Below are 15920 nucleotides of genomic sequence, written 5' to 3'. Positions count from 1 at the left end.
GTTTTCATTAGGCGGCCAAGCCCCAAAACCTTAAGACACGACCTGAGAGAAGAACACCATTAAGCCTGGGATATTAAACGAGCGGCAAGGCAATCAATAGGTTTCCTCACAAGCAGGTAAACTAACAGCCTGGCGTGTGGTATCAGCGTGTTTTCTTCTAGAATTAACTGTGAACGTTCCTCCCTTCTACCACACCACAATAATTCTACAATGGTACATTTTGACTGGTTGGACTTTTATGTGAAACGTTTCACATTCATATGATACCCTTGTCCAAAAAAATCCCTGTTCACACTGAGTTATAAAAACACTCGTTGCATTTCAGATGAAACCAGTGCACCAACTGCTTGTCTATCGCCAGTAAAGGTCATCATAGTGAACGTTAATGTATTATGTAGCAGACCATTTTTTGGCATCCCTTTCATTCATGTAGTCTTGGGATGGAGCGAGATGTACCAGAGTTGCCAGCAAATTGGCACTTGTGTGTCATAAAGTGTCTCGTTTTCAAATTTTCAATGGATTAGGATGGAGAGAAAATTAACAGGCACCGAATTTCTTTTTCATACAACGACCAGACTTGAGGTTGCAAACATACTCCATTTCTGCTGGTCACAACAGCCACACAAAAAACAAGTCAAAGTACAAATACATGCTTGAGTGCACATAATGTAACCAAACACCACTCAAACACTGGCAAAATGAAAACCTTGATATCAAAGCTGAATGAGAATCAGATTTACTTAAACAAAACACATCCTTGCTTTGGGAGTGTAATAAACATCAACAACAAGCATTCATGCTTTTAAAGTGACCTTCATGTGAATAAAAGTAAAATTAGTAAGTTTAGAGCCCATTGAACCACTTAAAACAGCCACCGATGCCAAAAACAAATTGGGTTTGTCGAAACTGAGCATGAGCTCACTTTTAAATGACTTATTGAGCAAACTGGTCGCCCCCACATAAAATGAACTAGTAACTAGTCAAACCAATTAAAACGGTCAATAACCGAACAGATGGATGAATGAAAATTCCAGTGTTCTGACCTCAGGGAAGAAAGAAGCTGGTGGATCACACTAATATGGACCAAGAATCTTTCTCGGAGTCATCAGCATGATCGATGCCATTCTAATGAGATAACATCTGGAACAAAGAAGCCTAATAGCAGACAGCTGCTGGGCAACACAATCTAATTAGAGAACATTCTGCAATGTTAAATAATGCTGTATTCATTTTGGACCAGGATTTGGACGCCGAAATACAACATGTTGAATATTTTATGCACTGTATCGTCAAACTAATTGAGAGAGACGTTGAGAGTGCCTTCACACTCGCACCCTTTCGTTACATCATTTTTATAGCACAATGAGTGAGGGGAAAGTGTTTGTTTTCATTGCATTTTAAGTTGCATGGACAGACGACGTTGCAAAAATGATCCCCATCCGCACATTAATAGAAATTTCCCCTCAACTAAACTAATTTATTTTCATCATGGCTGTGGTTTGTTAACGCTGGAAGCAACTAGCTTGGAACCCATCTTTGGTATGTTAGTAGGTTCTCTGGTAATGTTTGTCTCTTTTCCTAACCGCATTGGATGATATTTGATCATGATGTGCCCTTAAATTTTATGGTTTATAGTTGTCGAAACAATTTTTAATGTTATCAATAAATTGCAATTTTGGTCCCTATCGTGTTTATTAGTGCTGCCGTTCACTCACTGCATCCACCAAACCTTTATCCAGTGTGACCAATAAGAGAAGACTTTCACATGGGTTTGTTGTGACACATTGCATTCAAATTTTATTTACTTAAAATAGGCAGGAAAAGAGGTCACATTTATATGTTATTTATATATTGACAGAGAAAATGTGTTTTCGCCTTTCATTTCATCAAATAAGCTAATATTCAGTCCTTTGTGTAATTTGAAGGGATTGTTTTTAATGAGTGCATTACAATATCCCATTTCCTCTTGTCTTAATTCATAAACTGTTTTGTGAGTGTAAGCCAATGGCAATGAAAGTGACACGTAACATGAATAGCAAGAAGTAAGTGGGTCCATTTGCAGAGAATTGTACAAAAAAATTCGACCTCCAAATACCGGCTGATCATTGAAACAAGGTCAAACTAGTTATGCGCTTAGAAAAAGGAAATAATGAAGAGCAACGTCAGAGAAAACTTCATAATAGTGTTTGTACAAGTCTTTGGTGATCATGGGAAAATATAATTACGACGAACAAAGAACACTGCGTGGTCTGACATAAAGCATTAGTAACGTATAATGGGGAAGAGGATGGGATGAAAATCCTTTCAAAATTTCCATATCGGTGTAACTCCATGAATGAGATGCATACAAAACTATGTCCACTCATCTTCATTAGGTGCTCTTTCATTTAAATGTCTTTTATTTTCAATGTTCAAATAAATTAATTCAGAACACGGCACGGTGGTGCATAGGATTAGCATGTATGCCTCAACAGCAGAGAGATACCGGGTTTGAACCTGAGCTCACAACTTTCTGTTTCGAGTTTGTGTGTTTTTGGGTGGGTTTTTGCGCCGCCTACACCAGCTTCCTCCCATGCTACAAAACCATTTGTAACATTAACTTCATGTAAGGCTATACGTATTACTCTGAGTTGTCCATAGGAGTCAATGGTTATCAATGGATCAGTCCATGGAGCCTCTTGCCAAAAGTCACCAACTCTGATGAATATAAAAGTATTGCTTGGGCATTTTTGTGGCAACTGTGGTTGACAATATTAATATTTAGAGGGAATGCATTTCTCAATGGATTGTAGAAAGACAACACTGGGCTTTTCACAGTGCTTACTGCAGTCATCTAAAAAATATATATAGCCACCCCAGTTACTGACGGCATGGGTACTGCATGCAATGAAGTTTTTTCCTGTATTTAACAGTAAATTCAAATGATAGTGAATGTGTCTTATTGTGTGTAACACCAGAAAAGTGCATTAGTATGGATATTGAGGGACCGAGGAAGAAATACTATCAACTTTGAGTGCAGTCTACACTGCAGCAGCACTGCTCCTTGGAGAGCACGACGACAACAACAACAACAAGGAAAAGGCTCCCAACTAACAGTAATTGCTTTAAAATAATAGAATTCATTATGGTTATGGTGCTTGTTCAGAAATGCAAACGGGAAGAAAAGGATTCGCTAGAGAGTTGGGGCTCTACTGCTTCACTAAAAAAAACAAGGAGATGAAAGGCATAATTCAGATGACAATTTTAGAAGCTTTAGTGTATTTTCATCAGAACCTCAGATGTTTTTTTTTTTAAATTCTTTTGTTCCTCTGTTAAGGAACTTTTCCCCTCTCTCTTGATTATTTTCCTTTGCTAGCAAATTCTTCCTCTTATACAGTACTGATACATGTTAGATAGATGACACAAACAATCTGCCAAACAACAGAGATGGAGACAAGGAACTGAAAACTAACGTCTAATGCTGACAGGAAAAAAGACACAGGTGTCAGAGAACTTGCAGCTTGTCTCACAAAAGACAAGCCTACAAACTATGACGTAGAGGTGCAAGGATTAGTTGTCCACCAATTGATTACTAGATGAATCGACAATGATTTTTTTGGAAACCTTGGAAATTATTTGGAAACCTTTTTCTAAATTAAAAATTGTCTAAACCGCCTTGCCTCATTGATTTACAACGTCATAGGAAAGTATAATCGAGGCTGGCATGATTGGCATCTGTTAAACATTTGACCCCCCTTTCTGCGCCTTGATCATACACCAAAATCATGTTTGACAGCCTGCGCCTCGAAGTATACTTGCTCTTTTTGGTCTAGAATGTAGTTTTTTCGCCAAATTAGCAGATGCGTTGGTGGACGAGGGGAAAAAAGCCCAGTGAGGCGTAGCGTGTCTAACAAATTGACAAACACACCGAACTAAACCATTGCCCATGCACAAAAATGACGATGCGCCTGCCTTAGCGCCAAGCGCAGACCTCCTCTGTCACCAAAATAGCAGCTGATTCGGGGGCGAGGTTGCTTCATGCGCCGGCATGCCCAGATGACCGCGGGCCCCAAACACGCCTGACTAGACAAACATTGCTGTACCCTGAAAAAGACAGCACACTAAACATCTTACAGCTAAGCATGCACAAATTGCACACAATGAATACTCAATTAGCTTTACAACAGTTAGCGGTTTACTATATACTGAACCAAAAGTGTTGGAACCATGGTGTGTCAATGTGAGCTGTTGTAACGGCATCTTCTGGTTTTGATGTTGTGTTTAGTCCGAGTTTTGCATAACTACCATGAGCCAAAGCAGACAACCGGCTAATTCAGACTAATTCAGTAATCGACGTCATAATTTTTAATTTTTTTTAGTTTTGTTTTTCTTCTCAAAACTGACTCGTTCCTGCTGTTACTGCTTGGCATGACAAGCATTTAAAAAGCAAGCACATTGTAGCTGGTGCCTGATTCAGTCATGCCTGGTTGCTGGCCTTACCATGCACGCTAGATTTGTGATCGGAAGAGCCAATGGCTGCCTCCACCAAATAACTCATTTGTAACATATTTCGTCAATGAAGGAGATGCTACAATACAAGAAAATCATATGTAGCTGAAGACAATATTTTTGTGACCAAAAACAAATTTAAGTTTTGGAGGGTTACAGAAAAATCACAAATTGGCGGGTTCTTGCACAAACACAGTGGACAGATTAAAAAAAAAAAAAAAATCAGCAAAGAGGTGAATTTGTGATAGCCAAAATGTGAGTGAAGTTCCACTGTATTAATATTCTATTTAATTTATTTATTTTGTATTTGACCTCAACCAATGACCAAATGTGTTTGATTCAAGGATACCGTGCGTGTCTGTCATCCAATCAGCATTAACGACAACAGCTCTCAAGAACACTAGGAACATAAAGAGACAGGTCGGCCATCTCGACATGATTGGATGTCACCTGGCATGCTGCGTCTCTGGCTATCATCAAGGGCATCACCATTTGGAACACTATAGATCTGCCATCAAATCAGCCTCTGCAATATCCTGTAATTGTCGACATTCTTAAAAAGAAAGGTGGTAGTTTGACCACTCACAGATATAGCGCCACAACATAACCCTTCAGATGCACTTCAGCCCACTCTCGCAATCCAGTTAAATACAGTGGCCACCCAAATAAAATCATCAATTAATAAAGAGGGCCCTCGGAGTTGCATTGCTAATTTGTTTCACTTTGTATATCATTTTTCCAACAGATGAGTGATTCTCAAAGTGTGTGCACCCTTTTTTTTTTATTGTGAATAACTTTACAGTGCATTCAACACTGTTGGAATGCAGTACAGTGCACTTGTTCAGTAATGTTCCATTGTATTTAACTTTTAAGTTCAATAAATTAGCATTAGAACTGTTGTTACAGATTTTTCATAACTTCTGCATGTAAGCCATTTTAAAATAATCATGTTTTTTTCCTGCATTTAAGCATTATATATGTTCAAACTGTTCATAAAAGATTACAGTGGCTTGAAATAATATTAAATCTTAGGGGAATAAAACCTTTTGAGTGAGTCTTTTTCACACGAATGCACCTGACATGCTGATGTGCGTGCAATTATTTTGTTGTTATTCCACAGCAGTGATGGCAACTGGTGGCCTGCAGCCCCCATGTGGCCCGCACCCACTTTCTGAGTGGCTCCTTCATTAAGTCCACTTCTCATGGTGAGGCACCGGCAGATCAATGGGCCAAAGCTCGCACAAAGTAAGTTTGATTAGGTTTGATGAGAAACTAAGATATGCCAAAATTTCACAGGAGTTGACATTTCCACCTCAGAGGTCTTGCATGTAGATTGGCATCGTTTCCAGAAAAGTTCGGGGAGACAAGTAAGAAGTTAGGTCAAATTGAAGGACCTGCATTTACAGAGCTTCCATATTGATGTAATGTGTAAATAATGCAAAGTTGAATTTGTGGTAAGCATACAGTAAGGACCAGAGCGACTCGTGCCAATGCTCTCATTATTTGAGCATAACGGATGCCCCGTTAGCAAGGGATTATGTCTATTTATTTTTGTAGGTCAGTCTAATAAATAATTCAAGTATGACTGCATAAAGGGGCGGTCAATACGACAGGTTGTGTCGATAGCAGGTAAGGCAAACAAGCGCTTGCTTTGTGCATTCCGAGGAAAATATCAAGTGGACCCAGAAGAGGCTGTCTGTCCAGCAATGCTGTAAAAATGACAGAAGAACCATGATTAATCTCTTCTTTAAGCTTCCCATTTTGGTCGACAGCCACAAGAAGACAATATTGATCAGACCAATCTGAATGATTCTGAATGCAATTGAGCCATTTTACAGTTATTCTCCCCTTTAAAGGATGGAAATAAATGTACAGGCTGAGCAGCACAGACGCTCTTGTGCTAGGGAAGGAGAAACCCATTAGGTCAATTCCATAGCAACTGGCTTTCAGCCTTTGTGAGCCCGGTGGTCAATTTACTGGTCATGTAGTGCCACCAAGTGTTGGCCTTCAGTACTGCAATAGCAGCTGGCGAAGGACAGACCATGATCATGCGTGACCAGCAAAGAATGGTACTGACCTTTTTTAACACTAGACAATAATTAGTTGGACTGTGGCGGTGGTGAAACAAACGCAAGTGGGCTGCTGTGCATAACAAATTGGATTTCCAATTAACTGAATCATGCATAAAGTCTGCGTTGAGTGAGATAAAATATCTGAGGGGTTTGTTTGTCTTAGTGCATTCCAGATAGATCATGCCGGTGTTTCGAGACAATGTGAACGCTGGTTTTGGCATGGGACATCGAACGTTCCATCACTCCTAACACTGAATAAAAAGTTGTAATTAAAATAGAGCTGTCAAAATTCATTGATCAACTGAATATGGAATTGACAACTATTTTAATAGTTGTTTAGAATCACTGCTTGGCTTAAAGTTGCCCATGTCCTCTGCCTGTTAGCAGTAATTATTCTCTGAAAATGATTATCTTTTGTGTTTAACCAAAATAAGACATTTGCAAACATCTGCCTTGACTGTGCACGAACCAGGAACTGAATCAGTTGCAAAGACACGTGAATACACCATCAATCAAGTCTTGAATAATAAAGGGAAACTGGTTGTTGATTGAGTACTGTCTGGGTTTTTTTTGTGTCCGTTCATGAGAAAACTTTGAAAGTACAGACGATACAATATCTCACTTTCCCTACATTTGCAGCTACAAAAAACGGCAGGGTCTAAGCATTATGCCGTGGCACAGTGCGACCCCATGTCAGAAGAAAAAGCTCTTTGCCAAGCGTTTGGCAAAGCTACAGACACAAGTGTGACCCATCAAGACCACTCACTGCCCGCATAGTCTGTGTAAATCTTGACATAGTAGGACGCATTTCATCAGGACGAACTCGAACTTGATCAAGCGCAGTAAATAATGTATTAAATATACACAGATGCCGCGGGTGATATCAAAAAGCTAAAGAGGCAAATAAAGAATTTGAGAGGAGCCGTCAACCGTAAAACGTGGGGATACACAGAATTTCACAGTTGCGTGAACAGTTAAAGCAGATGCGATGGGATGTGATGGCGGGTGCATACAGAGAGGCGGGCTGTAAAAATATGCTATAAACTTTATGGAGCCTAATGCGGCCCCGCAGCACCCTCCTGCTGGGCTGCATGTCGACAGACGCGCCGAGTGTGTAACAGAACTGGGAGAGAGATATACAACTGAGAGCATAACCGCTATTCACAACCAACCGTCCGTGATATGTCAAAAACACATCAAATTCATATATAAGGCTGTGCTGGGAATCACATTTTTCGTATCCCCCGTTTTCATAGGCCACTCTATCAAACGCTCTCTCTCCTGCAATAGCTGAAGCCAAGATGTAACGGGCACATCTGTTGGACCTGCACGGAGGAAAAACAAATGAGTCACACTCACACACACAGTCATTAGGCTGGGTGCACACACACACACATACACACAAGCATAAACAGAATCTAAAGCATTGACAGCGACGTAGTTCAATCCAAAGCCGGTGTGCTGTGACCACTTCAGCTTTTTATGCTCCCCTCAACATCAAGAGAGGCAGTTCAACTGATGGAAAAGCGGCAATTGTCCCTACAGTACGTTTGGAAAGATCTATTCCAAAAAGACAGACAGGTCCAGGGGAAGGACAGAACGGAAACAGGACATAAAATCCTGGTGAATCTCAACAGTACATTTCATGCTAAGCAATTCACCTATCTATAAAATCCAACTATTCACCTAATCGTGGCTATTTGTACTCTTTTTGCAATGCCCTGAGATGCCATCCAAATGTCCCACTCCTTCTGAGGCACAACGCTGGTTTTTTTCTCTCTTTATGTCCGATTGGACCTCTTGGAAGCAAAAATCTGAATTGAGCCAACTGTGTTTAGAAACTCAGTTTGGGTCATAGTGTAAACAAAGAGGGAGGCTAACTAACTGTTTCCACATTTCTTTACCTGCATTTCAGCAACAGTCTGCCCCTAACCCTCACCCTGTTAAACTCAGACGTTTTTTTGTACTATTAGATCAACTAAAGTGTGCTTTTAACCAAAGGGAGTATTTCATACCCTTCCAAAACATATTTCCTTGATCTTTGATTAAAATAGAATTGATGTGGCGCACTGGTACGGGCCATGCAGAGCCATACAAATGATTAATTTGTCATTGAAGCTCTTACAAAGAACTAAGGACATCAAATCTGAACAACCCTCAGCAACCCGTTTAATAGCTTTCCTAAAACAAAACAAAAAACTTTTTATATTGCCATATTTCTTCATAGGTCCTTCATAAACTCACTTGGCTCATGAACAAGCATTTGAATGGAGGTAAGAGGGAGCCAAATATCCATTTCCCCTCAATTATACATAACTTTTTTTTCATTCATCTCCCTAGATTCCATCGGGAATAACTGCAGGCTAGAACTCCTTCACACTATCCCGCAGAGATGGGGACTTGAGTCACTGTGACTTGGACTCGAGTCGACTCGAGTCACTGTTTTGATAACTTGTGACTTGACTTGACAAAAAATGAAAAAACCTGAGACTCGACTTGGAAGTTAAAGACTCGGGACTTGACTTGACTTGAGACACGATGACTTGAATGACTTCAGTGTTATTTAGTTTATGTTTTCAGTTTGAATATAAAATGAATCATACATTTAAAAAAATAATATCGATAACACGGTAGGAGCGCAGGCTGAGAATGGCGTTGTCATGATTGGCTCACTACCCTGTCAATCAATCAGTCGTGCCCTCTCTACCTACCGAACGTGTTTATTGGAGAATCACGCCCCTTTATATCAGACATGCGCAAACATGTCAGCGGGAGCGGTACCGCGAGTCATCACCTTCGGCAGACGTTCATTTGTTTGGATTGAGCCGTCAATAAATCATTGTATGAGGTAATTTCTTTTTTGTTTGATTCCATGATGTATTTTACTGAATATCAGTAATTACAGTGCAAATCCAAATTATTGTCATATTTTTTAAACAGGTTAGACACATTGGACAATGATGGTTACTTAAAGTTACTGATATCTTGTCTTTTCACTCCTAAAATCAGATTCTGCGGGTAAAATTGCAATAATAAGGTGACTTGACTTGGACTTGACCTATTTAAGGACTTGACTTGGACTTGACTTGACCTATTTAAGGACTTGACTTGACTTGACTTGCCCAAGAAAAAAATGACTTGGGACTTACTTGAGACTTGAAGGTTAAGACTTGAGACTTACTTGAGATTTGCACATGTGTGACTTGGTCCCATCTCTGCTATCCCGAATATATTTACTTGCAACAAACAAACAACCATTTCTGGATTATATTTCATTCTATATGGGCAAGTTGTATTCTGTCAACAAAAAGGACTGTACTACGATACAGAGAATGTGCGTATTGAAAGAAAATAAACATTAGGATTGTACAGATTTGTTTGCCAGCTTACACTGTCCAACATGCCCATCGGGCAAAGGGCTCCATCTTATTGAACACCGTCTCGCCGTTGGATGCAGTTGCTTCTCAACGAATAGCAAAGCCTTCATTTTCTCATCCTCCATGTCGATTGTGCGGCATTCATCTCATCTCAGCAGCGTACCATATGAGCCTGTCGATGGGAGTGCACAGAGGGGGAAGTCTGCTTCCGCACTAGCACCCCAGGAGTCTGATGGACTGTTACAAGATGGCCCTTGACTTGTGACGTAAATCAGGGCAATCATTGCAGGGACTAATGCTATAACGGCATAAAAATGGTCAGCAGGTAGCCGTGATGTTGTGCAGAAGCAAAGGCATCTGGTATGAACACCTGCAGACCTGTTGTCAAAGATGAGCAGGTATGTTCGTTCATCCGTCGCTCAATCTTGAGGTGGAAAGCACATTTCAGACTTAGAAATGTTGCGCATTTGCACGCCGGTCAAACTGGATTAGATCCAATTTACACCGTTCTCTATTCCTAGCTCATTCTCTAGCGGGAGAGCAGAGAATGTCAGAGAAATTTCATGCCTGAGACAGAGGAGTTACAGTTGCACGTTCCCTACTGACAATCCCAGCCAGCTCTCTCCCTGCAGCACAAGTGAGAGCGCTCTATCCCAATGACACACGCTGACAGCGTGAAAATGGGAATCTGCCAGCAAAGCAGGGAGTTAACTGTGACCAACCACCAGCTAACCAGGCTAAACACTCTCAGCTTCCTCCTGCTCTTCTGGGCCTATTATAGTATGACAACTCGGAGTTTTAACAAGAGCATTCTGGCGAGGCTTCAACATTTGTCACCTGCGCAATCAATTGCTGAGTGCGTTAGCTGTAATACTGACATGCTGTTCCTTTGCATCCCGATACAATTCCGGATAAAGCTTTTATCACAAGTCACAAATGTTCGCAAAACTTTAGTCACACGTTTGCCTCCAGTATTCCATATTTTTGTGGTTGTGAGGGAATTTTGAACATGTTCAACATTTTAAATATAGTTTGAACATGTTCAAAATTCCCTTGCAAAAAAAAAAATCACAAAAACAGTTTGCAAACGTCTGACGAAATGGATCAAATCATATATACGTATAAACTATATTTAAGATTTGAACCATTTCGTCAGATGTTTGCCAACTGTTTTTGTGATTTTCTTTGCAAGGGAATTTAAATTTTAATTTATATATGTATATGTGTGTGTATGTGTGTGTGTGTGTGTGTGTGTATATATATATAAACCCTATCTATCTATCTATCTATCTATCTATCTATCTATCTATCTATCTATCTATCTATCTATCTTCTCAGAAGTACATCTGTCTACCTTAATTATAGTCAAGATGTCCTCATCTGACACTGTCTGTAGAAACTTTAAAGTCGATCCATCCATTTCCAACAAGTAGTCTGGTTACAAGCTGGGGTGATTATGTCATATTCCATTTACTGAACACAATGTGGCCATTGCCGTTGAACGGGGAAAAACTTCGCCCACGTCAATACAAGAGAAGCCAAGACCCCACTTTTCCTTCACGCAATAAATAAACACAAAAGAACAGTTGGACAAAGGAAAAAGAAACTGCAATCGATGAAAAAATGTCCATGTGAAGTGGCTCAAAAGGGGAGTTTTGTCTGAACGCATGGATAGAGCAAAGGCCGCGGACCATGCGCAGCTTTGCCTTGTATGCAATTCTGTTAAGCAGTAAATGTTTCAGACCACTAAGAAAGGCCAATGAAATGTCACAAGAATACACTACTAAACATGCTATTGATGTTTGTGGTTTTCTTTCTAAAAGCACTAAAACAAAAAGTTCCTCAAGCTAACCAAAGCGATATGTCAAAACGGCAGCCAAGTGCATGAGTATGTATCTATAGCTCAGGTGGAGAATTAACAAACAATTCAATCGACAACAAAAGCAAGAGCATACACAAGAACGTGTACTGTGTATATACAAGGAAAGCCACAAATACTTTGACAGAATTAATGACAACTGTAATCAATCTTGCTATGTTTGTGTGTCTGTATGCTTGGGATGGAAAGTTGATGAATTTTTTCAAAATTCTTTTTTGAAGGAATTCAAGTGACACTCAGTAACATGATGTGATAACTTAAATGTGTGCGGGATTCATTTTTTCTTTGATAATAATAATTTTGCATGGTGCAAAAACATATATGCATACAGAAACCAAATATAAATAATGGACTACTTACCGCCACTTTGCTCCCAGTTATCTGCATGCAGCAATCAGCGGAGAAGGTTAATGTGCAAAAAGACACAAACAGCACAATCATAAGTAGGCCAGACAATTACACGTGGAGGCATGAGCGTTAACTTGTGTGATATTACAAATTGTCCATCAAACACAATACAGCTCAGACTTACTTTTATATATAACATTTGACAAGAGAACACTTTTTGGAATTAGAAGCACATACAGAGGAAAATGTCTGTTTTGCAGCTATAAATTTCCAGATGTTTCAGGTGTTAATAAAACAGGTGGGTGGAAAAAAAAAATGCAGCATGCAAACCTTTTCAGCTTCTCCTCCCTGTTGCTAATTTATTCCTTAGAATGACTGTATAGTAATTACATGGCAACAACTGTGGAAATGATGAAGTCGTCTTTTTTAGCTGATCTGTTCAAATGTAGAGATCCATTAACTGAAATGAGGGGTGGAGTGTGCTTGTGGCCTAACATCAATCAGGCTTCATTAGTGTTTGGCACTGGGTATTAAACTTGAGCGTTGGAACTCTCCGGAGGATGCAGTCACCAGGCAACAAGTTCTACCCAGAATTTGGAAGTTAAATATACAAAATGTATGCCACTACATTACTGTCATGACTTGAGAGAATTGGTACACAACAAACATTAGGTATCTTAAGCCATATGTTCTTCACTCCGGTCAGGTAGCTGCCAAATGAAAAGCAAAATTAATTAATTCACACCAGCATAGTGCCATCTACCGTATGAGCTAATCATAGCATCATTGATCACACGACCCAAGAACAAATGATTATCTAGTACCATAAATGTCTCTCAATACGGGCAAATCCCTTTATTCTTGAGTTCAGGGACGCATCAGTGGCTCATGCCAATCGTGACTATAGTCTCTTATTGTCATGGCTATGCCAGCGACATCAAGTGTGCATTCTTTGAAAATCTGGAGTCCTATGCAGTCTCTTTAATAAAGATTTTATTCTGTATTCAACAAAGCACAGCAGAGCGTCATGCAGTGTCCCCATTGAAAGTATATTTACTATTACTATTTTGTAACATCAGTGTGCCATTCACGCAACACATTTGGTGTCCAACATCTTATCTTAGAATCGTAATTCTTCGTGGAACCGAGAAAAAGAAAAAGCAATCTTGAAAAAGGAGCTAATCAGCCCTATACGTAAAATCTGTTTTTAGTTGTAACAAGCAAAGCTAGACACAGAAACACCAAATGAGCCGCTTGACTGCCTGCCATTTGCCATTTATTTTCCATATGAAATCTCTTCCAATGAAGAGCTTCTCTTAATTGCATCTGAGGAAACACATATTGATGACATATCAAGGAACACCCTGCGCCTTTTACCTTCGTCTTTGTACCGTTCTTTTGCCCTTTTCATTTTTCTCTTGCTCGCGTCTTTTCTAATCTTATTTCGCATGTCTTTTGGTGAGACGGTTCCTGCCACCTCCCAAGACTTTTCAGATGCTGCAAAGTCGATTTTACAAGATCTGCCACCTGGTGTGTGACACAGTGGTTTTTAATCGGTCTTTGTACCCACCGTTCTCCAGCATGAGACTTAGCACGGCAGGAATGTTTCATGCTGACTCAACATACTATATGTAGATCACCACCTTTTCCACAGTTGATGCCACAAAGAAATATACAGAAAATAGTATGAAAGAAGCCTCTATAATCCGACAGATAGTCTTGAGACTGCATACACAACTGTGAAGGAGGAACGTGAAGAGTAGAGTCCAATGTGTATTTATTTATGTGCACCAAGGATGGATTGGTTTTGAAGTGGAACTTCTAAGGTCGAATAATTCTGAAATGCTGGTGAATATTTGATGATGTCACAAATGCGATATGAATGTAGGAGACATTCATTCGACCAATGTATTTTGTCTGAAAATTTGTTCTTGCTAAACTGAGCTCTTTAGGAGACTGGCATTGTCAGAAAGCACAAGAAAAAACAAGACGGAATGGAGACATTCATTCGCCCAATGTATTTTGTCTGACCCTCCCATCATGCACCTCAAGCATCTGCGGAGCAGCAGAGTTTGAATCAAACATGAAATTAGTCTCAAACACAATCTCATTGAAAGGAGTTAACAGAGTTACTGGAAATGTGGCAGCTTAACGGATGGCTGAACATGAAAAAAAGCGGGAGATAATGAAAGCAGGTGAAAGACAACGTGCTCATGCAAAGCTGATGGTCAAGGACGCCCGTACGACACGCTGCTGCAAAGCAGAGCAAGATTCCTTTCTGTGGAAACACCGCTCATATTCAAATGGGTCAGTGTGCAAACTCTCCCATGGAAAAAGCAATTCCTTTAGGTTGGTGGATGCTATTTGCAAGACTCCTGCAGAGAAGTGAGGAGTGTTTCTCAATTTTGCTTGGTGATAAAGATGTGGCCATTCATGAGATGGAGCCGAAAGGAATAAATATTGCCTCTACTTTAAAAGATATTTTTATTTGGTTGAACAAATTAATCTGTCATTCTCCACATTGGATAATGCTTCAGACCACGTTCATGGACGCAAACTCAATGCTATACTGGACATTTTATACAGGGTTAGATTTGTATGCAGAAAACTGAGAAAATCTGCATTACTTTTCTATCTCTAGACAGATGTAAACCTCCCCCTCTATGCATTTTGACTCTGTATTCTCTGGGTGCTTATTTGACGCCAAATCGATGCCAGGGCAATATAAATAAAAGTTGAAAATTGACATTGGGAAAATATTATATGGCTCTTTAGTTACAGCAATATAAAAAGAGGCAGACTCAATCCAGACTTTGAAAAACCATCAACAATTTAGAGGAAAATGCAAAGCTTGAAAGGCCCAAACCCAAGTTGCAATCTCAGCAGGCAAATAAAAACACCAAGCGCCACAGCGAACCAACAAACCATCAGTCCTGCATTGATCATTTGGTATACATTTCCAGAAGCAATATTTGCCCCAAAATGCCTAACTGAGATGATTTGTTGTCATAAGTTTTAAAACATTACTGCCATCAAACTGTATTTTCAACAGATCATGTGATTGATTTTATTAGAATCGTTTCATTTATCATTTTGGTTTTAGAAGCTAGAGGTAACCACATATGGACAAAAGCAAGAGGCTGATTTACATAATCAAGAATCTTTGTCCAAACTTATTTTTAATACTATATAATTGTTAATATTATTATTACATAAAAGGGTTTTCTTGATGTGGCGAGATGCTTTTTTATTTTATTCATACCATAGCTATAATTTTAAAAAATGCATGTCAAGTCAACTTAAACAATTATCGCAAGCTTTAATTTTTTAAACTAGCTTCACCAAAACTAAAGTTGTTCCACCACTGCCATGAAAGGGAGTAGTAACTTGCACTTCAACAAAGGCTACACTTTCCATTGCCGGAGGCTACTCCCCCGTGGCACTCAATGATACGTATGTCAACACTGACATTCAACCATCCCCTCTTCTTCCCGTCTAATGAAAGTAATAGCGAGGTGCTGAGAGACATGACGTTTTGTTCTATTGCCTATTGACTACACACATTATGTTAGTCATTTGAATAAAATATCATTGCTCACAAAAGCATAATGGGCCCAGTGAGGAATTCAATCATCTCGGAAAAAAAATCATCATTATCAATAATGCCGTTTAATTACCATAACAATGAGGAGGCAAATAAATGATGATGCTTTGCAGGTTTGGGAAGCTAGCTAAGGGATTATAAAAATAATCGTA

General features: G+C 39.6%; 1 protein-coding gene across 7 annotated transcripts in view; it reads right to left on the bottom strand.

The window, feature by feature from the left end:
- diaph2 (diaphanous-related formin 2) overlaps positions 1-15920 on the bottom strand; it is a 323623-nt gene that overhangs the window by 278655 nt on the left and 29048 nt on the right. For 6 of the 7 annotated variants that reach the window (XM_037261470.1, XM_037261473.1, XM_037261469.1 and 3 more), the window contains one exon: positions 12177-12197. The exons of the other annotated variant lie outside the window; for it this stretch is intronic. In XM_037261470.1, coding sequence (XP_037117365.1) covers positions 12177-12197 — 21 coding nt within the window. The remainder of the gene's footprint in view (positions 1-12176; positions 12198-15920) is intronic. 7 annotated transcript variants of the gene reach the window in all.

The sequence above is a fragment of the Syngnathus acus genome, chromosome 10 (genome assembly GCF_901709675.1).
Source record: "Syngnathus acus chromosome 10, fSynAcu1.2, whole genome shotgun sequence".
NCBI lineage: Eukaryota > Metazoa > Chordata > Actinopteri > Syngnathiformes > Syngnathidae > Syngnathus > Syngnathus acus.
Note: the sequence above shows the minus strand (reverse complement) of the source record. Positions and strands in the feature narration are given on the sequence as shown.